Source organism: Larimichthys crocea, chromosome III (genome assembly GCF_000972845.2).
Source record: "Larimichthys crocea isolate SSNF chromosome III, L_crocea_2.0, whole genome shotgun sequence".
NCBI classification, from domain to species: domain Eukaryota; kingdom Metazoa; phylum Chordata; class Actinopteri; family Sciaenidae; genus Larimichthys; species Larimichthys crocea.
In genome coordinates this window covers 39,671,310-39,698,969 of record NC_040013.1, presented here as the reverse complement: position 1 = coordinate 39,698,969, position 27,660 = coordinate 39,671,310, and the positions used below count along the sequence as shown (strand labels likewise).

Genomic DNA, 27,660 nt, shown 5'->3' with positions numbered 1-27,660 from the left:
TGCGTGTAGATTGTAAATTCAAGACCAGAAACCTTTGACATTTTGGAGCGTCCTTCTCTTGTTATGTTTGGTTCCCCTAGGCTGGACGTAACAGTCCTCAAAGTGAAATATACTCATAGAGTTCATACCATTAAAATCGTGGGTCATATTTGAGATTAATTTGCCAATTGTTCTTTTTTTGAGTAGTAGGAATCTTTATCTGTAATGATACCAGTGCTACATATATTATTAAGGCATTTTTCCTTGGTAAAAAAAAACAACAACTATGCATGTTTTGCCTTTTCTGTGTCCAATTTACTGTAGCAATGTAGCGAAAAGGAACAAATCCATTTTAGTGTATTTTGCCTATGAAATGAATTCATCATCTTCACCAGTTCATCAGTTTGATTAGTGTTGCTGCTATATAAAGCTTGCTATAATCTCTCCTGAGATATATAAATCCACATTTCTGCATTGTGACCTTGAGGGTGTGTAATATACAATACAGTGGTGGAGGAAGTATTCAGATACTTATGTAAAAGTAGGAATACCCCTTCCAGAGTGTTATAATATTGCTTATAGTACATTATCTTATTTCTATTTATATACTATATTAATTTAAAAAAAGTGAACACATATAAACTTTAAGTGGAGATTATTCAAACTATTTTATATAGCTTATAAAATCTTAATATAATAAATCTAAAGACAAATGTAGTTCAGCAAAACAATAATTCCCTCTGAAATTTAGTGGATAGTAGTATAAAGTATCCTAGAAGTAGCACAAAATTGCACTTAAACAGACTGCTGGGTTAAATGTACCAGAACACCAACATGCAGAGATGCAGCAAAAAGCAGACACTGTACTGTCTTGCACTGTATGGAGGAAGTTGACAGCAACTGCGGAAGCTACAGTAGTGAGACCACTCGAGCACAGACCCCCAGCACCATACTCTATACACACACAAATGGATAGAACTTGGCAGCTCCTCTCAGTCTGGGCTGTAGTTTCAGCATGAAAATGTGTTAATTTGCAAGAAAGCACAAAGGTTTTGATTTATTTTCCTAAATCATGTTTTGTGCAGTTAAGGGAATATCAATCAAACTGATTCATTTTAGGAATGGCTTTTATCTATTTCTGAAAATGAACTCCACGTTTATTTTTTGAAAAATGTCTCACTCAAGCCCATTGCAGAATTTTTATTATATTGATAAAGACATTTTAATAAACCTAAATGTGAATGGTTAAGCAATTGAGAGCATGAATCACTGATACGACAATAAACATTTGTGCTGTGTAAGTCAGATCAATATCTGATATATAACTGAATGTGCCCCAGACAATGACAATGCACCTTAAAAGTGTGATATGTGGAACTTGTTTTGGATGCAACATAAACCCTAAAACCCTTAAAAGAGAGAGAGAGAGAGAAAACGTTGCCAGCAGCTATCAGCATGGTTTCACATACTTTCTCTTAACAACCAGTGTGCCTTACCTGAGTTCAAAAGGTTTTGATCTCAGCAGCCCAAATGAAGTGAACTCAAGGAGAAAACACTGGAGACCTTCAACTAAACAGCCCAAAGTATGGATTTTGTGGCTTGGAGCTGCTGGATGAGTAGACATGCAGTACAGTAGGTTTATGCCGTCATCTCTCTCCAGGATCTTTATGCTGTTGCAGGAATTTCCAGAGAATATGATAGGAAGTCTGTCGGACTCGAAACAGCATGGGGTGAACAGCAGTGATCCATGAACTTCAAACGCTAGCAGAACAAAAGCCAGGATGTGATCACCCCTGACAGGAACACATGCATGGGCAAAGGTGTCAGATGTGGGCTACATACTGTATTGTTAATATTCAAAAGATAAAAATAATTAATTACACTTCTATGATCAACTTCCTCTATTGTTTAAAGATCCACATGGTGAAATAGGCTTGTTGTTTAAATATTATCCGTACTTCTGCCCAATAAGCCAAACCCCTTTAAAGTCAGAGTGTGCCTTCATATATGAAGCTACTGAGGCTAAATTGCTGATAAAATCCTCACTGACAGTCAGTATCATGAAGCACAAAAAATGTTTGAAAAATACCCAAAACATTCCCACTTTCGTTTAGTATCCAACACTGGTAGATGAAGTAAAAATGACACAATGTCATCTGTGTATTGCATTTTTCTTTAGTACTTTACATATAACAGGAAAATACAAGGGTTTGTTTTCAAGAGAATACAGGAAATTTAACAGTGCTCTGTACATTAACATATTATTGTGAATGTGGCGGTTGGCACAGCTGACTGAGCTGTTGCACATCGTGCACAGTTTTCCATTGGGCGGGGGGGGGTAAAAAGATATGATTCAAGATGTTCAATTACATGTTGTAAGATGAAGTTTCTATTAGCAGCTTGAAGAAAATACAAAATGAGCAACATGTGCACCGTCACCAAAGCAGCATTACCAAAAAGTAGGGTGATGTGTAAAATAAAATGTTATTGAGTAGTGTCATGTAATGGGAAATATATTTACATAAATGTGGGAGTAAATCTGAAAAAACAAACAAACATAAAAAAACATATGAAACCAGTGTTTAAAGCTGCTATTAGATACTTAATCTCTTATAGTAGTGTCACCAGATTGGGCTGACCACAGTGACACTAAACAGCCAGGTTAAGTTAAGATTCCTACATTCATCCTGAGAAACCATCATTTTAATAAAGATAAAACTGAAGCACTTCCAGCTGGCTGCTGCTTCTCATAAGTTCATGAAAAATCATGTTGATGCTGTGGCTGAAGGACGGGCTTGGACTGTCAAAAAAAAAAAAAAATCATCTTCTCTTTAGATGTTAACATAGATGCATGTTATCAAACAAGAATCAGGTCATTATTCATTTCAAACACACTGAACAAAGAGAGGGCATGCAGTAAGCCAAATCCTTAAAGTCCCAATCCAGGATTTATGAATATATCAAATGTAGGTCTATATACATGGTATGGTTTACTGACAGAAATAATCTCATGGCAACTTTCAGATAAGTGAAAAATTAAATTCTGTGTTGCTCCAGTATTTACAGTACCATTTTCATCACATTTAACACTTGTGTTTAGCTGTCACATAGGTCAGTCAATGAATAAGGAGCTCAGAGAACAAAAGTAAACATAAATCTTTAATTTAATGTTTTTGTCAGCTGCTTTTGTATAACAGCGCTGCCTCAAGGAGAAGAATTCTGGATTGGGTCTTAAATAAGGCCGTAAAGGTTGAAAAGCAACTAGGATGGCAACAAAAATCATTTTGAGTGACAGGTTGGAGCTTATCTTCATTATCACTACAGAGGGAGCAAGTAACATTAATTTTCTCATAGGATCACTAAAATCAGTCAGTCAGTTAACATAAAAGAAAAATCCAAGCCCTTAGATGCAGTACAGAATTAAAAGAAAATGACACAGAAACTAGCTTGCTTCATTAGTCCTGGAACTTGTTTTATGTGAGATCAGAGCTGAAATAACATCAACTTTCAAAAGTCATCTCCAGTCATCCACTCTAGTACTACAAAGCATATGCTACGCTAACAGGGCAACTGCAATTAAAAATACTATTAGCACTGCTGTCATCATGCTCTCAGTCACTCATCACGTTTCTGGTTATCTTGCAACGTTTTGGATGAAATCTCGCTTGAGATATTTTATGCTCTTTCTAAACCCGGCAGATGATTCCTCTTTCTGCAGACAGTAAACCTTTAAAAGCCCAACACGGCAATTAACACTTTCTGCACAACAACACCTGCAAATAACACCATGGCTGTGCGGTTCGCAATCACTTTGATTTGTCAATGAAGCTAATCGCCATCCTGAGATACTTTTACATGATGTCAAAACCACGTCCACAGCATCCACACATCTGCCAGTAGCAACCCAAGAGATATCTTTACCAGTAAGAGCTACTAGTCTTTCGCCCTCTCCATTTAAGACGAAGCAAATTTGTGATCCCCAGATGTCGGTTCTCTGGAATAGATTAAACAAAATAGGGACTACATACATAGCAGAGTGTGTTTTTGAAAAACAGCATGAAAACATGGGTTTGCCATGATTTAAATGATTCAAAATCAATAATTCATTCAGTAGGAGTTTTCTGCAGAGTTTAGAGGATCTTTAGGTGTCCAGTGCGAATACTTCTGACAAGTACTTTATACTTTTTTTATTTTATTTTCCCAAATGCTGGAAGCCAGCTGAAATAAATAATCGTAAGATTAGAGCTGTTACAATTCTGATGCATAGCAAATGCCCATGTTCAACAGTCAAATGTGATACAACATTATTGAAAAGCTACCGTTCTGTCATGACATTATTGTGGGGAACCTTCTACTCACCACAAGACTATAAAATTTTGATGATTTCAACTGGCTTCCCACTCTTCTAGCTTGGAGTAAGTAACTTGTTGAACGTTCGTGCGGGAGGCGACTCTGGCTCGATACGGTATATACATAAACGAGAGAGGAATGTCTGCGTGTATGTAGGCCTGACATGGAGGCCTGACATGGCATGCGTGTAATGCATGATAACATACTCACTTTAGTAATGTGTATGAATGATTATATAATTACAATACAAACATTTACAAATTTGGAAAAAGTTGCTGATTGTGCCTCAAGATCCCCTTCCATGCAAAGAATGTTAGAGATCCTCACAATACACAAGCTCTTTTCTATTTATACCTCATGCTTGAGATCAGTTGTAGTATTTTACATCTTACTACACTGTCTCTAGCCATGGTGAGAAAACAGGGTGTCCGCGCTGATATAAGAAGTGAACTGTGACCATTTTTATAAGGCAATAGATTTGTTCAGAACCAGGAGGACTAGTAGTAGGGCACTGCTTTTGACTACCTATGAAATGTAGAAAAATGTATGGAATGAACATGAGTACAAATAATGAGTGTGCTGCACCAGTAACAACAATGAAGAAAGTTTCGCCATTAAAGAACGCCTTTTCTACTTTGGCAAAAACAAAATGATTTTTTAACATAGCTTTCATAAGAGTCTTTGACAGTTTTTAGTTCATCAAAGGCCTCTTTGTATGGAGTAGTTACAGTACTGGGAGTCCCACTGAGCCACCAAAACACATCCAGTACCAAACGTCTTCTACATTCCTGTCCATATCAGGTTTTTTCTAGAATCAAATCCAAAAATAAGAGAGCCGGAGCAGCTCTCGCATCTGGCCATGCCTCAGCTTTCCAGTGAAACATATTTTCTATAGCCAAGATTTACAGATTTCTCCAGTGATACAGATCCTCTGGTCATGTCTTTGGCTTCCTTGCATTCTCTTCAGTATGAACGTGTATGAGATTACGGCACTGTGCAAACTAAATGGAACACACCCTAAAACCAAAACAACTGTTGGCCTTTTAGTCTGTGAAAAGTTTCACTGAGGTGAAAAAGAGAAAAATAGAAAGGAACATTTCTTTAGAAAGCTGAGAGGGGTGGTTCACACTCCACCGCTTATCTCAGGCTATTTCTTTTATTCTGCGCATGTAATCATGCAGTTCCTCTGGGTCTTGAAAGCCCATATCCTGGCAAACCCACTGAATGTCCTCTTCATCTGCTATGGGAATGGAGTTGTAGGGCAGCTCCTCTGTGGGTAGGGTGGTAAATGTGGTAAACTTGACTCTCTTGCGCTTGGAGGTGGGTGAACTGGCCTCCTCACCATTCTCTTTCGTGGAGCCCCCAGAGCTGCCGTCACCCCGCCCATGTACCTGGCTTTGAACACTAGTCTGGGAACTGCCACTGCTATGGTGGTCTCCATGGCAGCAAGTCTGTACACCCTCCAAAGGGTTACTTGGACTTTCTACCTGCTGTGGTGACAGATCACACTGGGCCCTCAGTGGCTGGCCATTTCCCAGGAACACCCAGTGGTGGGAATGGTCCATGTTGGCCTGACCCTCAGGCGGGATTCGCTTATGTCGGTATTTAAGCACAAAGACGATGCAGTTGATGAGAAAGACTAAGATGGCCAGACAGAAGACTCCCAGTAGAGCATACATGCCAATCTCAAGGTCAGTCATGTTACGAGGTGAATGCACAAATTCATCTTCTTCCTCTTCATCACTCTCTGTTGGCCGCTCCTGGTTGCTAATGGTTGGGAAATTGGTGTAATCAATGGGAACACTGGCAGGCTGCTCATTAGATGTCTCATAAATTCTTCCACTGATGTTCGGATCAATGATTGGACGCCTGGTGGCAGGAGCCAGCTCAATCTCACCCTCTGTAGTTGCCTCTTCTTCTGAGTCTTCCTCTGGGCCAAAGCGGACCTTTACATAAACTGCAGCAGATGCAATCACGCTTTTGCGTTTGGTCTTCTGGCAGGCCTCACAGATGGTCATCTCTACACGCACCATCTCGCCATATCCCTCCCCTTCTGCCACCACCACAGGCCAGCGCTGCTGTGGCTCCTGGGATACTGACACAACTTTATCATCCAGCGTGGAGGCATTGATGTTGTAGTCTTTGGGATCAAAGTAAGCCAGAGTAGCGGCTGTGTTGTCACTGAAAAGCATCCAGACAGACAAACTGGCCTCCTGTCAGACAAAAAGAGGGAAATAGAGATTAGACTGGTAAAAAGACAATTTTGTTCACTTCAAAAACCAAAGGATTAAACCAAAATGATAAAAACACATTGACTTCCCTGATCACACTGTAAAATGTTTCATATAGTTAAGATATTTAAGCAAAAAAAATAAAAAAAATTGACCAATAGAGTGAAAGAAAGATAGGAAAGGTGATAACAATACAATTCCTACCCCTAAACATATTAATTTAATATATTGCTTAATTTTGCACATGTATGTTTGATAATTTCTGCTAGTAAACAACATGCTGTGTTAATATCAAAACACAAATGTCACAAAGCTGTAACTCGGTCTTGTGTTTATCTCTCTCCAAAGAATATTTCAATGATTCAGATCCCATTTTTTATGGCAATGACAGTGATTTGAAGATCTGCTCCCATCTGAGCCTTTGAAGTTCTGGACTGGCTCCAATCCCTAAATCTCCAGAGCTTTTGTGAACATGTGCAGTACCCTGTGCTCAGTACAAGCCTCAAAACGGACACAGACAGCCTGCCTCTGATGTGCACACCAGCAAGCCACTTTCAAGCATGGAGGAGGAAGGGGTGGCAGGAATGACTGCGTTGTCCTGAAAGCTACAATTCAGCTCCGCTCTGCAGCACAGATAAATAAGGTGCACACAACAACAGCATGTGCTTCGAATGATGAGCTCCGGTGGGTCCCTTCGTGTTTGTTGTGTGTCTTCTTCTCATTTTGAATTTTCTATCACTCTTCACTTTCTATATACTCCCAGAAACCAGATAAAAACGCCTGAATTCTTGCATGCTGTTACCTGACAACATGTATCTGCCGCATAGCAAACCGCAACACTGGTGTCTATGTAATCAAAGCTGCATTTGACAGTCCCCTTTGTTCACAGCTTGCTTAAACATCAGCAACCAACCATGTTGAGATGGAAATTCTGTCTCAAAAACTGAGTCCGACAATTTTAGGCTCTTTCTTTTGCAAAGGGCAGATACACCCCCAGCCTTTTCAGGACAGAAATCCCTTTGGTCTGGTTTGGGAGAGGACTGTGATGATATTCCACCACGAGCCAAACCTCTATCATCTCAGCATGACAGAATGAAAACAGCCTTTGATATGGATGATTTAAATAATACATTGAATATGGCATATCTGTTTTTATGAGCTGACTCTGCTGCTATGAAAAGGCTGATATAGGAACAAAAGGCAATGGGTGGGTGTTTTGACACTGACAAAAAATAATTGGTATATACCTTTTTGTGCATATCCAGTACAGGAAAAGCTATGCATGTAGACGAGATGATTTTGTTAAGTCTCGGAGAAAGTATTATTATTTTTTGTTGAAAAAGGCGATGACAACCTGATGAAACCAAAGCACTATGTTGATATTGGCTTTGGATGGAGGGAGCTTTTTAAAAAGTTAGAACATCGCCTTACATCGCACTCCGTTTTTCACCAGTACCACTGGTGCCATTAAAATGAGGGTTTAAGCTAAAATTAAAATACAACGCTTAACGGTTTGAGTGCCGTGGTTTTGAGCAGGGTATCGGAGGGAATGAATAGCTCTGTAAGCCTGGAGCAGAAATTCTCACTGCTCCACTCCATTCTTTAATGTAATCACTGCAATTCCATACAGTAATGTACATTAGGATGAAGTTTCCTGTTTCTGATTTTCCCACTTTCTTTGTGATTTGTGCTTTATGGCATCATGGAACATATTCGGATGTAAATTAAACATTAACAACTTGGATTATAATATATGCAAAAAATATTGCCATAGAAGTATTACTTAGAGACATCTGCATTGACCTGAGTTGTAATAATACTATCTAGATTCATACACGCCTTATTAAGTTGCTCATTTATGCAGCAACAGTGAGTAGCGTCAAACTAGTGGAAATGGTTTATGATGAACCTTCAAGTGCTGAAGCCTTTCAGTTCTGAAAAGCTTGAACTTTGTCAAGTGTAAAAAAGAATGATGCAAAGAGACCTTGATTGTCCATCTCTCCCCATCCATAGTTTATGTGTTCATTCATTTCTAGAGTAATAGAGGACATTTAGAAAGTTTTCCTGTGAAACAGAATCAAATGGCTTGAAATAGCTCCAGTACCCCTCTGAGAGCTTGCCGGCAGAGGAATTGGCTGCCTTTTACGGCCCGGCCTTGGAGAGCACTTAGGACAATACATTACAATAATTAAATTTCAAGGTGGCCAAGAAGCGGAAAGCAAGAAAAATTGGAATTTAATGCTCGCTTCTCTCTCACTGATGCTTGATGGGGTTGTCGTTGCATTTTTAGCAACTTGCAGGCCAATGAAAGGGCAAAGCAGGAGAAGAACCCAGTCACACAAGCATATGCACACTTGTCCCTTGGTAAAACAGGTCTGCCAATTAATTCCTTTCAGAGAATTGCAGAGATCCTTACTCCTATGTGAAGAGACAGAGGCAAAGCACACTCTCTGCCTTTTTTCACCCAGACGTCTTCTCACTTCTCACTCGAGCAATAAAATCCATTTTGCTATATATATTTGGCTGTATCAGAAGTGTTTCGCCAGGCTTGGCTAATATGGAGGTTGTGATAAAACAGCACCAAGGATACTTATTAGTTCACTGCTGCTGCCTTTATCTGGTGTCCTTGATAACAATGCTGGCTGGAGCTTAAAAGATTTAGCTAGGACATAATTTTATTACTCAGAAGTGAAACTCATGCTGCTTGCTTGTTCATATAGAGACACTCAAGGGATTTGAAAATAAACTTCATTTTACCACTCTGGGGACTAAAATAAGGAAATACACTGAGTACTAAGTGTTAGTAAGACATAGGGAGACACAACACTACATGTAGCTTGTACATGTTATTGCATTTAGTAATAGGTGATTGCCATATTTAAGTGCATATGGAGGTAAATGCTTTCTAGTTTACACCGTAGGGTATGTGATTCAAAACCAACTTTATTCAGTTTCGAGATTAGAATGAACTGAATCAGTGTTGGTTTTGAACACATGTAATAACAACAATCAAAACCTTAAGAATTTTAAGAATTAGAATAAATCCAGAAAATTATGTATACTGCCTGCACAGCAGGAATTAACATGGGCAGTGACACCCTGGCTAATTTCCCCAATCATGATGTTTTTTTCAGGGAAATTGGGCAGATGAGGTTAAAGCATAAGATTAGTATTTACCTCAGGCAGACTGCTGCTAACTTTACCGTCAGCGCACATGTAACCTTCATAAATATGTAGTAAGGGTTGTGGTGCCACTGGCATATTTCTATGATACTGTTGTGTTTTTTGCAGACTAAAATGCACTGTAAATATTTCATGCAGCTTTGGACGGGATCTGACGAGTGTAGTGAATTTAAATTTGGTTTGTGATTGGGGAATGTAGCTACAGTACACAGAAATGCACACTTTTTGTTACATAGGATGATTTTACATTGACAGCAAGTCCCTGGAGACTAAACAGCAACCTTGATTATAACCATTACATTCTTAACCCAAGCTCTAACCAAAAAAGTTTAATACTTAAAGTTATTGGTTTATTTTATGAGGACGAGATTTTTGTCCCCAAATTGGAAGTAAAATACAATGGTGCCCACAACATGACTAATACAAGTATACACACACACACTAGAAGCACAGAAACTAATAATAATAACTAATAATACCACTAATATGAAGCAGGTAGTGAACATTATTGCACAGATTTTCTCTTTTTTTGCACTGTGTGATATGTTATGCTGTACCTGTTTGGGAGCAGTGAGTGTCTGGATGCCAGCTGCCTTGGCCACCATGGTGTGGCTGTTCCCAGGGCTGGGCTGCAGTGATAGGGTCAGGCCTGAGATGGCGTGAACACGCATCTCCGTGATGGAAACCTTGTCGTCTGTGACAGAGAACGCAGACTCTCCCAATACTGCATCCACTGCCAAAGGAGACTCCACCTGCAGAGAAAAGATGCTCTTTTATTGTTTCTCCACATGATAGAGGGGCATCGTTTAAGTCCAGAATAGACAACAGCTTTATTGTCTTTCTGAAGCTCATAAAGCCCATGACAAGCCAATTTTGGATTAAAGTGCTTGTGCTGTTGTTTGTTCCACCGCATCTTGGATCCATGTGTCAATGCCTCTCTGTCTATCAAAGTAAAAAACAAACAAAATAGAAAAAAAAACCCACTCGAGACGGAATCCATCAGCAATCAGACACAGGAGGTACAATGTGAAATGGCCACTACACGCTTTCAAAGTGGCGGTTAGCAAAAAAACACTTGTGCCCATCAAAGTGTCATTACATGAAATACCAAAAGCATTAGAAGCCGATCTTGCCTCTTCGGGTAATCCCAGGCTTTTGACAGGCCTCTGCACCCAGTACTTTGAGCACTTTTAAAAAATCATCATTTTACTTTGCAATTGTGACCAGAGGTCATGAGGAACATGAACAATGTAAAGAGCCACTGAGCGATGGAGTGGCCTGGCTCTCAGAGTCCGATGGGGGAAATCTTTGTACTTTCGCCTCAAGTGTTTTCTAACTATAACTGGCATCAAATATAGCACGCAATGTTCAAACAGTGGAGGGATTGGTGCTCTAAAAAACAACCCAACTCATAATCAACTGAAATGTTGATGTAATTACATCGCCTATACATAAGTGCTGCTTCAGAACTATATTATTTAGAACCCTTGCTGTGACAGAAACTCATTTGATGAGATGATTTCTACATCATCTGTCAACCAATGTTTTTTTTTTGTTTTGTTTTGTTTTTTTTGCTCCTGCCTTTGGCTCAGATGCCACATAATTTGGCGCAATAATTTGTCATGTAATTTGGTGCAATGCAATTTGTCATATGAAGGCTTGAGCCAAATCATCAGTGGAAACAGATGTATCTGCAGGTGTCTGGTTTTATTAATATGGTCTTGATTTATTATGATTTCTGATGTGCTCAAAATCATAAACCCCCCTCTTAAAACACACACATGCACAATCACAGTGGACTGCCAATCTCTTTTTAAAACAGCACCTGTAGCTTTTGGTTTTATTCTACGCTGCTTAGTAAGTGATCTATTAAGTAGTAGTAGTAGTAAGTGATTTAATGCACCTCCGTGGTCATAATTGTTGTTTAGCATATATTCTGCTATCGATTTGATAAAATAATCTTGACTGAACTTAAGTGTTTATGATACTCCGACCTCCTTGTAACCTCTAGAAGAAGCCTTATATTGCCTTGATTTATAATTCTGCACAGAACGTCAGTAATAAATAAGTAAGTAATATTAAATTCTCAAAGGGACTTAAAAATGAAGATGATCCACAGCCAGCCAAACATAAGACAAACAAGTACTGTCAGGCATTCCTGTTATTTTAAGTTTTTAAGCCCTGGTCATTAAATGTTTATTCATTTTCAGAGTGTAGGCATGACGATTCACCAATCCAATTCACAATCCACCTTGCACAGCTACAAGAACAGTATAATTAATAATAATCCTTGGTTTTCCATTCCTTTATTTAGTTTTATTTATTCATTGGTCTATCTTATTGCTTAAATGGCCTTTATTCTCTTGTTTTTCTTAGATCGGCATTTTACTTGATGGCCATTGTTCTCATTGCCCACCTTTCACTGTCTTCCTCCTACCATATGTCCTTAAATCTTAATTTGTCTTGCCTTTGTTTGGCCTCAGTTCCTGGCTCTTGGTTGTTATTTTGCCTTTAGTAACCTGTTTGTGCTTGCCTGTCAAAGCACTGTAAACTCTGTTTTTAAAAAGGTGTTATATATTAATTTATAAGCTGAAGTTGTTATTATTAATATTAATAATTCTCTAGCATTTTTTGCTTGACTGTAGGTGTATGTAACATGTTTCCCTTTCAACCTCTCTGCTTCTTTGCCCATGATATTTTGCTTTATACATCTCCAAACACTGTGTGTACTGAATCACAGTCTATATGCTGCATTAATATCTTAGTTAAGTGTAATACAGCTACAAAAGCATTCATTTAAATTTTACAAAGGAAAAAAAAAGTAATCCTCTGCATTCGTAAATACTTGTGCTAAAAATAGAAGGGGGAAAAAAACGTCTTTCATGCAGCTACAAATTCTGCAGTCTGATTTTCCACTTCCATATGGCTGATGTTTGGGTGTGATTGATTAATATGCCAGAAAGGAAAAATAGGGTTCAATGGGCATCACAAACACATGCACATGCAACCACGCACACATAAAGGTGTGCATGCACAAGCCTAAGGCAAGATAGTAAATGAACGCACAAGTAAACTTTAATGTTTTCTATGAGGACAACTCAGCTGCATGATGGATCACTCTCACTACAGGAGCTTTTTCTGCCGCAACAACAAATGCATTAGCTTGATTTTGGAAGTTTCTATGGAAAGATTCAATTTAAGGGGGGTGTTAACAGATTAAAAAGACTACAAGTCTTTTCATGAATAGTGACAGACAGAAAAGATGTGTCCAGAACAAAACAGTCAGTCAGTTTCTGAGTAAAAACACATTTAAACATTAAATCTACTGAGGTCAGACTGAGTACCCCACCACTGCAAACTGTTTGCCTGCAATTGATTTTCTGATATTTCACGTTCTGTTCCACCTTGGCAGATATTTTCACAGGCCAATTAAAGTGACTAAAAAGAAAATCTAATACCATTCAAATCAATATGGTCGACTATGTACAAATGTCAAAACAATTCAAACATATACCACGTTGTACATTGATTGTTTGAACTCAAAAATTGAATCACAGAAACTAATCTTGTTCTGGGTTATGAGCCACACTGGAAACATATATTCTGTGGGTTTTTATTCTTGAGCTGTCATGTATCTAATTTCAAGGATATTTAAGGAAAACAAACAGTGTCACTACAAATAGTGAGCTGCAATGCAAGTTTGGTATGAATGCTTGAGCATATTTCTTTCAAATAAAACATGCACAATTCTAGAGACATAAATAAAAACATAAAATAATTAGATTTTGGGACAAGAATGGTACACAGTAATATTTATAGATATCTCATATATATCTCATAGGGGTTCCCACCCACAGATGCCAAAATATAGAAAGAGACTTATGTAGAGGAAAACATTTTGAGAGCAAATAATAGAAGTAAATAATATTATAATATATAAAGTCATGATTTATTCCTTCAAGTATAAACGGTGCACATACAGGACATGTTGTTGTGCTGTATTCTGGTCCATTAGTGTCTCTTCTACCTGGAGATGGACAAATCTAAAATTTGTTTCATCACTGGATGAACAAGTAAGCAATCAGATATGAACATCTGGATCAAATATCATGCCAACATATCCAAATAGTTATGGAAACAACATACTCATTTTTGTTGTGCTGGTGCCACTAAAGGTAAAGTCATTGAGGATTCATCCTCTATGTATTATGATTGTCTGTTAAAATGTTAACAGCAATATATCCAGTAGTTGTTGAGATATTTCCGTCTAGACCACTGTGGTGGACCAACACCGCCATCAACAGAGCCCTGCTGCTAGCATGGCTAAAAATATGTCCAATCTAGCAGTGATTTGTCAGTACGATAACCTGTCATAGGAGTTATATTTTGACGAATTTATGTAGTTCATTTTGCAAATTAACTGATTTACAACACTTGATTTATTGACTGTATTTATTATTTGGTGGGTGTAGAGGGTTGAACTTCAAACAGATTCACACAGGTTCAGATCACTCTCCCAAACTACGATCCAACAATCAAGAAAAGTTGTCTAGAGGGGCGGTCAGTAGCGTAGTAGGTTAAATGGCCGCCCCGTGTGTGGAGGCTATAGTCCTCGCTGCAGCTGGCCCCGGTTCGAATCCCGCATTGGACGGCTAATTTACTGCGTGTCACTCTCCCTCTCTGTCCCTCCTGTCTATCTTCAGCTGTACTATCAATAAAGGCATTAAAGGCCAAACAAATTATCTTTAAAAAAAAAAAAAAGAAAAGTTGTCTAGAAACATAATTCCTCACTAGCTTCTCACCTGTGAACATCGCTAATTGTTTTCATTTCTTGAAAGCTAACTCGTTTTAATTTCTTGAAAACTCACTTTTTTTTTTTTTTAAATACAAAAATGCATGTCAGTGTGACGACAGCTTTGCCGTGAAAAATTAGCTCTTAATGTGAAACATTCATTAGGCCAGCTGCATTGACAGAGTTCATTTAAAATCCTAATTGGACAAGGACAAAGCTTGTGAAAGAGAAAAATGGAATTGTCCCTTTTTTCCAACAATATTTTCTCCCCCCTCCAAAAAAATGTAACAATGTGAAATGAATGTTGGTTCATAGCTACACCGAGCAATCCCCGATGAATGTCTTCCACGTGGTTTTTCTACATTTATATCTACCAGTACGCAAAGGTCAGCTGAAGCTGTGTAACTCCTTCCAGCTCCACTCCCAGTTGGATTTGTCATCATTTCTGCAAGCAGGGGAGGTGAAGTGAAGCACGAAAGTAGTTACACTTTACATGTTCTTCAACTGGGAGCTCCTCTATCAGTCACTGTTTGAGCACTGGGATGCATATAGCTGTGTGCGATGGCCTTCACAGGATGTCATGGCACTATTTCATTGCTGTTTAAAACCAACAGAAGATCAATGATGAGTCCAAGCAGCAGACTGACACTGACCAGTTTCCTCACCTAACATGTCTGGGCACTCATTCATAGTGCATATTACTTGCATCACACTACATTATCTTCTCCCTACTACACTCCACGCTTCTCTTCCCAAACCTTGCATTCGATAAATCATACTTTGGGCGTGCGGTGCAACAGGATATCAGTGGAAGATTTATTCATGCAAGCTGTAGATTTCATGGGTACCCTGTAGCAGAAACACACCTGATGAAAAACACACACATCCTCCCACATGCACACACATATCAGGTGCACACCACTCTAAAGAGACCTTGAGAAGAGATCATTAATAGCTTTTCTTTGTACTGAACAAACTTTGCACTAAAAGCCATGCCCAATTTCACCATAGGTGATTTCAGGGATCTCAGGGAAATTTAAGCCTTCAGTTATCAAAGAGTCCTTTCTTTACGCCTTATTACACTAAAAGAAACTCTTTCTGGCTGAAAGTTAAAGTTGCAATTGATGAGAATTTATGCAAAACTACATCGAAATCTCAAAGTTAAGCAGCAGTAAGAGTATATCATTCCCACTAATTGAAACACTGTAGATTCACACTATATATGCCCCATAAATAATGTCTTGTGCCTGATTGGGAGACTGGTGGGAAATCCTCAAACAGAATGTGACATTATATGAATTCAGCATATTGGAAACACTTCAACACTTTCTGAAAGCCAAACATTTTTTTCATTAACTTAATGTCACTCGGGACACACAAAGTTTGAAGAAGCATAGTTTTTTTTTTTTTAAATATACAGACTGCTTTATTGGAAATAGGAAATTCTCTTTATGTGTGTAAATGAGAAAACAGACAAAAAGTATTACTTTTTCTAGCATGCAGTAAAGTCAAATGTGTTCCTTGTGTAATCTGTACAAAAGGATATTTTTGGAAGTGCAAATTGGGGCAGAGCAGTACTATATAATAAAAGCTGATCACCTTGATGGCTTTGCTCCTGCTTGTTGGATAACCTTTTCTTGTGGCTAAAATGGATAAGTAGCACATATATGAAGCATGTCATCACATCAGTTGACAACATCAGGTAGTACCAGTGTATGACATCAATAAAGAAAACTCCCCACAAAACACAATTTACTATTCAGAAGAAGAGCTTTAGCAAATTGAACCATGATCCATTTTTTGTGGACTTAAGTGACAGATAAATTTAGTCTGGTTATGCTTTGACTTCTACAAGCTCTAGTCTTCATCTTGTAGAAATGATGGGCATTTTTCATTATACTTTCCATCAGTGTAATTAACACTGACGAGCACTAAGATGTATCCTGCCTTTTTATGCTTGTTTGCACAAAACACACAGAGTGCTTCTCTTCCAGAAGGGTGAACTGATGAAATACAAATGTAATACCTCTTGAAATCTGAGTGAAAAAATGAAAACGTGACCCTCGCTTTCAACTTTTAACGTCCTATAAACTTTCAGGCAATTACACAGATTCACACACTGCAAAGTAAGTGGGTGCAACAGCTGCAAAACAAACCTCTGTAACCACCCTCTCCCTACCAATGCAAGGGTTCCCTCGATGGCTACAGAGCCTTGCAGAATAGTGTGACTAGTCCCAGTAAAACCAATTCTTTCTTGGGGGGCATATTAAACTTTATTAGACATATCAAAGTATGGAGAAACAGAAAGAAAGGGAATGAGCGCACATCCTGTATGTATGTGCAGAGAGAGAATCTTTCCATATATATTTTAAAACCAGTGCCTGTATGCATGAAGATTTTAATACATGGAGGATTTGATGTTGCATTTGATCATTGGGTGAAGCTGTGAGAAGAGTTTCATAGATTGTATAACTTATATTTAAAGAGTCTGACTATGGTATATAATTTATATAGGCCTATGTTGTGAGCCGCACTTCATATTCACTCAACAAATCCAATTTGTGTTTCTTTCATTTGAGTGACACCATTTCTCCATATTTCTATTTAAATCATCCAGTGAAGTTAACATTTAAATAGGGATTACATTGTTGAGAGATATACTGCACTGGTTCTATGCGTGGTATGGTAAATATTGAACTATAATTTTCAAGAGAGGTTAAAGATTCTGTAGATTAGACTCAAATCTATTTGTATTCAGCTGTCTGTCTTTGGAAGAGTGGTTGATGTTTGCAGATATTAATGATCAGAGGACTAACGCTGAATTCTGTCCAAGTCTGGCTTTTCACATTGAGAAGCAGCTATTGTTCAGTAATCCTCTGGATTAACCACCCTCCTCCCCCTCACTCCCCAACTCCCAGCAGGTTTGGTGAATCCTTAGAAAGTCATCATTCTGCCTTGTAATCACAGGACATACACATACCCTTTACAGAATAATTAAGATCTGCTATCTTTATAGCTTAACCTTTAAACCTCAGATATTGTCTCTTCTTGTCAACAAACAAACCCATCAAATTCAAAATAGAAATACTTGATTCATGCAATAATCCCCAATCATCCTTCTAAAAAGACCAAAATCTAATGAGTGTCTGGGATATTGCACTAAGTGGGCAAACGCTGCTCCATTTCTTTATTCATGAGCTGGTGGACAATTTGAGTTAGTCTCCTAAGACTCAAGGGCTGATTCAAATCCTCTGAAAGACTCAATTTTTCAGTAATAGGACCATTGTTGAGGTGCGTACAGTTCATTTTCAAAAATTCAGAGTAATAATATGACTGTTCAATGAAAAATAGGGGATCTTTTACTACTACAGTACTGTTCTTAGTAATTTTAGTTTTTTTTAAGCCATCAGTCATTCATGTTGAAAGGAAAGATTATGCAGAGATGTAATTTTTTCATTTCACATGAAGTCTTCAAAAAGTTTTTTTTGCACATTTTGATTCAATCATTCACACCTGCAGGGACTCAGAAACTGAAGTTTCAATTTGATCTCATTTGCTTTAAAGGGACAGCACAGGGATTTTCAAGTGGCGTTGTGCAAAGTCAGTGTATTACTAACAGTAGACGGTGATCAGCACACTGCTGCTGCGGTGAACAAGGTCAGGAGAAAAACATATTTTAGCCACATAGAAAACACTTACCTAAAAAAGAAATAAAAAATCAATAGCTGTTCAAGTGTACATTATATTACTTTTTTTTTTACCACCTTACCTTGCTGTCAGACAGACTTTTTCTTCAGCACTATCCAAACTTCCACATCCCTATGCATAAATCCAAGTGCACAGTGCACTATATTACACCGCAGTTCAGCTGTTTGGATCAGAGTTACAGCGACACAGCCAAAAAAGACAAGCAGGCACCATCTTTGAAATCTTTAGAAAGGTGAATTTTTGATTTCAGCAACTTTCTGACCCAAACAGCTGATCTGTGGTGCTAAACATTGTGAGGCACAATTTGAAGCTGTGGGATTAGTGCCAAAGAAAACAGCTGTCTGGCTGCAAGGTAAAGTGGTGAAAATATTGTTAATATAGCGTGCACTTAAACAGATATTGATTTTTTCGAGGTGGGCCTGTTTTATGTAGCAAAAACATGTTTTTCTACTGACTCTGTCCACAGCAGTGCATAGATCTACCTCTGTGCCTTGATCTGAGTCTGCTTCTCCAAACTGGAGGCGTAGGAAACACACTGACTATGTACATGTACCTTATAAAACCCTATCTAAAATACCCCAACTAACCCTTTAAACATAATGGAAATATACCCTAAATACACTAGGAGCTTTGATTTATGACTAAATGAGGAATGACATCCATCTGTAAATACGCATAGACTGTCCTTTTTTATTAGCCATGTGAGCTGTATAGCTTAATTGATGTGTCAGTCATTCAACCACCTTGGTGCAGACTATATATTCTTGTGCTAACACACAAGATAGTGACCACGGTAAACAGCATGTTAGCATGTTTTTCTAGAGCAGTCAATAATAAAATGGTTTGATGGATTAAATGAAATCTTTTCTGAACACCTTATTTATTTACAATTACTGTGAGTGAGTGTGGCAACTTACGTCTGCTGGTAAATTGATGTATAATTATTCATACCCTTCAACAGATTACAAATGATCCATTGCTCATTTAAAATGATGGATTGGTAACTTATATCTTTCCTCCCTATTTCACCACCATCGGACGCATCCATCAAGCAACTATTCTTTCTCTTGACAGGCTGAAACTGTGATCTTTCACGGTGATCAAAACTCTCACCAACCGTTACTTCTCTCTGTCCCCATAAATGACCAGTGAGGCATCGGTAAATCACTGCCCGGGAGTCATAACTTGTGCCGCTACCTTTATAAGGACTTCTGAACCTGCCGTGGCTGATGCATTTATATGCGCTTTATGTCAGGGAAATCTTTTACTTGTGAGAAGTGGACATGAACAGCAGCACATACTTATAGAGACACTAAAAGGTTTTTGTTTTATAACAGACACAGACAGAAGGTGAATGTTCATAGCCATTATTACTAATGATAATTACAACATTGTCCTCCCCAAGTTAATTTCTAAGCTCCGGGAACATGGAAAAAAGAAACACAAGCAATCAAACTATCAGACAGGTTTTGTACAAACCTTGAGGTGAGCCAGACTTACTTAGAAGAGAAAACAAAAGTGAACAGAAAATTACTTGTTGCAACCATCCATCACGGTTTATTGACTGTCTCCTGGGTTCAACTTTGATCTACCATAGTTTTCTTAGTGTTTATGTGTAATGAAGGATTATTACAGACATTTTAGGTGCACTCACTTCAAATGAACTGTTGGCTTGTTTACAACCTGTCTGATTTTCTGACTCCATATTTTTCCTGCCCTATCTGACTTTGTTGCAGTGGTTTTGGTGTGTTTTGGAAATCTAATTTGGTGAATGCAATGTTATCACAACTGATAGAAATGGTGATCAAAACTATGAAAATAAAACCCAAGTTATGATAAATCTGTATTATCCTTTAATCAAGGCCTCAACAGTCTCTAAAAGAACCTGCTTCTTTAGCCCTCAACAGCTGCTGTAAACTCAGAAAGAGTAATGAGCTCTAAGTTGCAAATCTTTCTTCCTTCATCTCTTTAACTCAATCTTCATTTTGTGTGTGGTAGCTGTAGAGGGCACATTCAGGGAACACCATCCCTTCTTTCACGCTTCTCACTCAGACGCATCATTTGTCATCAGGAGGCACTTAATTTTTCGCTGTTGATTTATGTGAATTCTCAGCATTGAGGTGGACAGTTTACCTTTAGCACACTGGATCCCAGCTCCAGACCCACCAAGATCGTTCTGTCCACCAACTCAGCTATCCTGGGGTCGGCCACCTTCAGGGAGTCCTGAACCAGGTCTGTGACATCCACCTGCCAGTCAGGCCCCAACATGGTGATGACCTGGTCGGTGCCCTCTGTAGAGGTGGTGTGGAACTGGGTCAGCACCTTGACGAGAGCCCGCTGGTACTGCAGGGTGCAGCCCCGACTCACCCGGCGCTCATCATCTTCGTCATCTGCATCGCTGTCTCTGGTGCTCCTTGGATGGAGAGAAAAGGGAAAAGAAACGACTTAAAACTGAGGATAAAAATGTGTTAGATATCCCTCCATATGGTGTCAAGGATGCAGAAAAAGAAGCAGTGCTATATTAAACATGAACATTGTGGGTGCCAATTTTAGGCAGCTGTGCAAGGTATGGCTATGTGACATAATGTCAAGGACCTACTTTGGTATTAAAAACAGTTTTGACAGACACAGGTCTCTCACATTCACAGTGCCTAATGTTTACATAGAGAGTGAGCAGTGAAAACGTATGTATTCTGGCACATATTTCAGCGATAACGACAGAGAGCGATGGTCTAATTATTATTTCTTTAAAAATTCACTAAAAATACAGAAATGCACTGAATTCCATACTAATTATTATTTAGTAACCAAACAAAACACAGCAAAACAAAAGGTCAGTTTGGCATGAAATAGGCACATTTATTGTGGTGACGTACTGAGATTTCGGTCCTCATTTGAATTAATTTGTTACTGGATCTACAATCACAGATAATTTCTAAAGGCTGTTGGGTACTTATCTGAAACAGCTTTGCAAAATACTTCCATGACACTCGAAAGTCAGAGTTCACTCACTGACATATTTTTTAACAGGCCTATCGGAGGTCTGTTTTCTTCTCCCCTGAATGTGTGCATATGTTGCATACAGTAGATTGTAATAATGCATGCCTACAGTGCAATACTTTCTGTTTCAATAAGCGCTGCCTAAAGTACAAGTTGTCTTACAAAAAGGTCACCCCAACAGCTCACAATGAAACATGCAGTCAGTGCTAAGCCTCAAGACAGTCAGTGTATCAAATCATGTCTGATCACTTGCTTCTCATATAATGCCAACACACTCTGACAAAGTCAGGAATAGTTAACTATAGTACAATTCATCAAATAGCATGAGGCTGCTCTTTGCACTGCACAAGTCAGCAGATTAGAGGACGTAACGCACATTAGCTACGCACATTAATTGATGCCTATAGCTGTGGAGTTTTCTGCAAAAAGAAAACCTGAAGTGAAACTCTTGAGAAGAAAAACTTAATACCGGAGATTTGGCTAAATGTATCTAGAACTGGCCACCAAAAAAAGATGGAGAACCCCTCATTAAAAGCGTTAAAAAGTCACCAATCATAACTTGTCACTTCTTTAAACTGAGCAGCTGCTGCTAAATTATGCTAAGCACTGTGGCATGATGCTACGTCTCAATTTGTGCCTTCTGTTCTCAAGGGTTTATAATTTGACATCATAACATTGATGAGAAAGTCGGCACCACTCCACACAAATCCATCACACTGTCTGTTCTGATGTTGTGGCGATGTGGAAAATGTCCTCCGAGCCAGCAGGGAAGGACTGAAAGGCACCAAAAAGCAGAGTTTTGGACTAACGCCCTTCTTATTTCACAGGAGCCCTGGGCAGCGGGGTTAAACATGCCAGGTGCGTCCCCCACTGAGTGCAATCTGCTGTACAACAAGATGTATGAGTTACCCAACTTCCCTCAGCAGGCTTGACAATCTGCCAGTTCCTACTTAAAAAGCGCTCCTCTGCTTAATCTTTGCTTTGAATTAACTATCTGAATGACTTGAGATTCAGAAGAGGCAGCGGGGCTGTCAGCCACCGACAAAGCGTATATCCTACCCACTGATTCAAGGAACAGGTCTGATTATTAGGCTAAGCACTTCTGTCCCGGGGTCTCATAAACGCTTAGAATACACTCACTCAACAGCAAAATGCATTGTTGCGTGTATGCTTCCACCTGTTCCACTTATTGGGTTTGATTATTAATTCATCTTCGCATACTTCCTCTCCACACATCATCATTGGAATACTTCAGCACACTACTCTGCTTATAACTTTGCTCTGGCAGGTTATATGATATTTTGGAATAAATGGGCCTCCCATAAGGCTCCCATTGGTCATTGGAGGCACATTCAAGCATCTTTTCATGAACCTCTTTCCCACCGATTAAGCTCAAGTCATGGAGTTATCACTGCTGGGTCTATGAAATTTCTTGAAATGAATAAAAAATGACAGCCACTGTCAAATGACTTTGACAGCCACTGTATGATTATGTAATGATGTGGCAAAGAGAAGATGAATCCAATACTATGGAAATTATTGCCTTGACAGGTAAAAGCTACGGAGGTGGGGAGTGACTGTCTACATTAGTCAGTGCAGTGATGTGTTGCATTAGTACAGCAGTTCTTAAACTTGTGTGCTCTTAAAAGGCCAAGAAAAGTTCACACCACCTGGAATTTTTTTTATCAGTCATTAACAATGACAATGCAAGAAACTAATGAAAAAAGATCCAAGTTGAATTAAAGTTAAATAAACGTCATCAGGATAGTATCAGTAAATTCTTGTTTGTTTATTTCCTGTACATAAATCATATTATTATTATATTTCACATACATCCACATCCCCTTGCAGTGACTTTATGCCCTTTAAATATTAACAAATAAACAACATAAAATAGCATGTAGCTGCATGTAGCAATACAACAACCTGGTTTTCCTGTTGTGCAGTGTAGGTGTTGCAATAATCTTGCATATGGATTCTGTCTCAAATATGAATTTATAAAGTTTTTGAGAACAATTAATAAAACAGGGTCATAAAACAAGGTCAGTTTTTTGAAGTTTGATTCAAAGGACCAGTGCATAGGATTGAGCGGCATCTAGCGGTGTAGTCCCTGATTGCAAACAATGTCTCACCCTCTCCTTCTTAGTGGAAAGGAGAAACTACAGTGGCCATGAAACAGGAAGAAAATACACAAATGAAAACATAGTTATAAATATTATATTTAATTCCTGCCATATTCTGTAAATAGAGCCCCCCTTAATCTGACACACTAGACAGTTTCTGATCATGTGGACTTAAAGGCCCCTAAAAGTTGCATGTTTGTAGCATTAATAGCCTTTAATGAGTTTTTAAAAATCAGACTGTGGCTTCAGGGAAATCATTAGGAAAATTGTTCACAGTTTATTATGTATTACTCCAGCGGGTACTGGACCATTTGACACATTTTTGTTGATGGGAAGTCAAATTATATTAAATTACTAGCAGGAATAAATGGCAATTTATCACAAAATCAGGATCAAATGAACACACTTGGAAAGAATACATAAATCGTGTTGAGAATACTCATTAATTTGATGAGTTGTTAGCAGTGGAACTTCAAAACAAGGTTCTTTCTGTGTGAAGTTTTGAAGTAGTCAATGAGTGTGAATATAAGTGTAAATGTACGTGTGTGGGTGAGCTCTATTGATAGATCAGTGTGCACCCTGGCCTTAATCTGAAACAGGTTATTAGATGGATGATTGTTTGCTATTCATGCTGACAGTGAGTCAATTTCTCCTTATATGAGCTCAGAAACTTCAGAAAGTTACATATTTGTCACATGAACAGCTGGCCTTTAATTAATTTTTAAAGTGGATTTAAAATAAAAAATAAAAAAATCAGGGAAATTGTCCACACATTTTAGTATGCAGTATTCTGAGTGAGACTGGATCTTTTTTTTAATTTAATTTGACTTTTTACTGATTTTATGTCAAAAGAAATACATAGAAAAAGAAAATTGTCATCCAGGTTATTTCAGGTGAGGCTTTGAGACAACTAATGTTTAACAGAAAACCTGTGTTACAAACTAGAAGTGATGAGTTTGAAAGAAGCAGGTCTTTATCAGGCAGTGAGGCTCTAACAGAAAGATATTACTGGGTGCATTAAGCTGTGTTTTTAATTATTATTTTTTAAGAGCATCAATTTTATGCATTGGTCATTCTTCATATTTTGGGTTATTTTGCTTCTGTGCAACGTCTTCCTTCAGATCGGTGTAAAGGAAATACCCAAAAAACACATTTAGGTTTCACTAGATTTCACCAAAATTATAATAGCATTTGTAATAGCATGCCTTGTTTGCCCATTGAAATTTTATTCTAGATATTTAATATTTAAGAAAAACGTATTCTTAATGTCAGTAATCAACAGGGAATATTTCATGGAGATATCTATCTATATATGATACATATACATATCTCAAAGCGAGTTCTTTCTCAGACTATCAACAACAAACCAAATCATCAATGATGTCTCTAGATAACTTGATACAAGAAGACACTGAACAGGAAAACTGTAACCTAAACCTGATCTTAAGTATGGGCACTTTTCCAGTTCACATTAGCTCTCTGGTCTGATGGATGTCATCTGGACTTCATTCTGTGGGCTTCTGTGCGTTGGAGACTGACAGTGGAGCTTTAAGACATGAAGTTGCTGCTGTTGTTTGGTAAGCGAGTTAACTCCACAGCAGATGCTGAGACTGCACACACAGTTACTCATTCAGTTAAAGGTAGAGAAAAACCCAATGAGACAGTAAGGCTCTCTCTGTCTCTGTCAAGGAGTTTCACAACTCTTGGCTCAGGTCAGTGAAAGTTTACCTTCCTGAGTCTCTACCTGAAAATAAGGTTGATATTTTTTTCCCCCTCTCCCCCAGAAGAATATTGTCTGTTCTTATTAGAGTCTCTGATACAAAGGTAAAAGCTGAAGCTTCAGTGCACACGGGCTGCCCGCCCGATTACACTTTCTTTCCTTTTTTAGCGCATGTTAGTGGATAATACAGCCAGTGAACAATTCTTTTGTACTGTTGCAAAGGCCCACTGCAGGCCAAGAGACCTTACTGCGCATGGAGGTTCAGAATGTGTCATGTAGGATGGAGAGGCTGCAAGAGAAAGGAAAATAAAAGAATTGAGGCGAGGGAAAGAGTGTGGGAGGTTAGAGGCTGTGTAAAGGAGAGTCAGAGCTCTTGTGAGAGGAGGGAAATAAGCAAGAGAAGTTACCGATGGGAGGATTGAGATGAGTTAATATTAATAACAATCACCAAGTGAAGGAGCTTTAACAAAGTCTGGCGCAGATAATCATCCTGATTTAGTGTTATTGGAGTGTGTTTGAGATGAGTAACAATCTTACTTTGTGGTATTACTTACAATGCCTTGAAAGCTTTTCAAAACATCATTTAATTCATTATCACAGCACTTCAAATTGACTGTAAACAAACAAGACTAAGGTCAAGGCAAATAGAACCTGCTATCCCGTGCCAATTCTACTGTTAGGACTCAAAATTAAGTTCATGTCTCGTAAATCCTACTGCAGTCTGTCCATTCTCTGCCTCTCTGGCATGCTGGTACAGTCGAGTTTGCCAGTCTTGTAGGCAGTTGTTGGCAGTCGTCTTGTTTTGCTAATGGCAGACGTCCAGGTTGTTGTTTTACAAGTCACAAAGAAGTCTCAGGTCTTGATTCTCAAGTTCAAGTTGCAAGTTCTAAACTTTGGGTTTAAGTCTTAAAAGTTAAAATAGAAATGATCAGGAGTAATACTAACACAAACTACATGTGAAATCCATGCTTTCATATGTAAAATGTTGCACAGATATGTTTCATTGGCTTAATCCCACAAGGGACGACTGTGATGCGTTCTGGCTGCACCACAGCCGCTAAATCTGATCATGGCCTTTCTAGACAATGTTCCTGCCTCCCAGAAGTGTCTTTCTACTCTGATCTGTGAATAATACTCAGCTGTTTTATTTTTGAAGGACACTGTAACCAGCATAGCACAGCGCAGATTGAACTGGCCAGGAAGCCAGACACAGAAACAACAAAGAATCCAGTCGCTTTTCAAAATAAAACACTCACACAACCTCTCAATCTTAAAAACAGACATAAGGGAAACTATTCAACTACATAACCTACTTATTCACAGAAGCACATAAATCACATAAAATGACCAAATGTGAGTAAGTTAACAAAGTCTAGCAGATAAAATGCTCTGCTTCTGAAACACTCCAGTGGTATATAAAGCTGCAACAAGAATGGACCAAAAAAACATTACAGCCACAACATCCCAGAGCTATGCCAACTAGTCTAGCAGCAAACAACAGCAGCAGCTTTGTTTTCAAATGACATACCAGATGAACTCAGGTTAGGTGTCCATTTTATGTTTGCTCCTGGCAAAACCAAGTGAGATATTAAAAAAATGTCAAATGTCAAGCTCGACTTTAAAGTCAACATGGATAAGAAGTCCTAGAGACAGTCTACGCTCTTTAAACTCCCTACATTTCCATAGCAACCGAGCAAACTCAACCCATGATGAGGACCGTAATATATGTGAGTCGAAGGCTTCAGAGCAAATAGACCTTGACTGGAATAGTTTTGTGAATGATGTGTCACATGTGATGTCTTGCATTTAATATCTGAAAACAACACATGCCTATATGTGAATATATTACATGTGATGAATGTGCTTTTTTGTGACGGGTTTATTACTCTTGCAGACTTGATTGATTCATGTATAGCCTCAGCATCACTTTGACAACAAGTACAAACACCCTGAAATAAGATGCGGGCTGTTTTCATAACCATGACAAAATAAATGCTGCTGAATCAATCAATCAAGAGGTGCAAATATAAGCATGAATTAATTCATTTCCTGTCAAGTAAAATGTCTTTTAGGATATCAGAGGTACACAGTACATAACTTGAACCCATACATCTGGGTTGTATGGTTATTAAACTAAGCTGTGATACTGCTACAGCCATGGATCAGGGAACAAAAACAACAACAACAAAAAAATTATCTATATCACACTCATCAAAAGATGTGTCCAACACTACCACCAGGAATATCACTGAAAACAAAAGTCATGTGGGAAGACCAGTCTAGTCAGCATCAAAAGCTTTAATAGTCTGCATGTGGCACCCTCAAGGATGATGGCAGCCGTCTTTTTCTGCAGTTGCTCGATGCTGCAAAGCACTACAGGAAAGAAAAGAAAATTACACGCACCCAATAAATCCAGATGATAGCATGCAAGAAAGGAGTGAATTCCTCTGGCCTGGCTGTGTGACAATCATTGCAAACTAAAATAGCTCACATGGGGTCTTTGATGGCTGTTTTTATGAAGGCACAAGGGAAGTTTTATACGCATAGAAAATGGGTTGGAAGAATTGAAAAGAT

The 27,660-nt window shown here is 38.5% G+C and overlaps 1 protein-coding gene across 2 annotated transcripts in view; it reads right to left on the bottom strand.

The window, feature by feature from the left end:
• Nucleotides 1–2,108: 2,108 nt before the first annotated feature.
• The window catches only part of tmem132e (transmembrane protein 132E), a 349,939-nt gene continuing 324,387 nt past the window's right edge, over nucleotides 2,109–27,660 (bottom strand). For both annotated transcript variants that reach the window (XM_019252827.2, XM_010737271.3), the window contains 3 exons: nucleotides 20,377–20,656; nucleotides 10,301–10,495; nucleotides 2,109–6,542 (listed from right to left, as the gene is read on the bottom strand). In XM_019252827.2, the coding sequence (XP_019108372.2) occupies nucleotides 5,472–6,542; nucleotides 10,301–10,495; nucleotides 20,377–20,656 (1,546 nt within the window). In that variant the 3' untranslated portion in view covers nucleotides 2,109–5,471. The remainder of the gene's footprint in view (nucleotides 6,543–10,300; nucleotides 10,496–20,376; nucleotides 20,657–27,660) is intronic.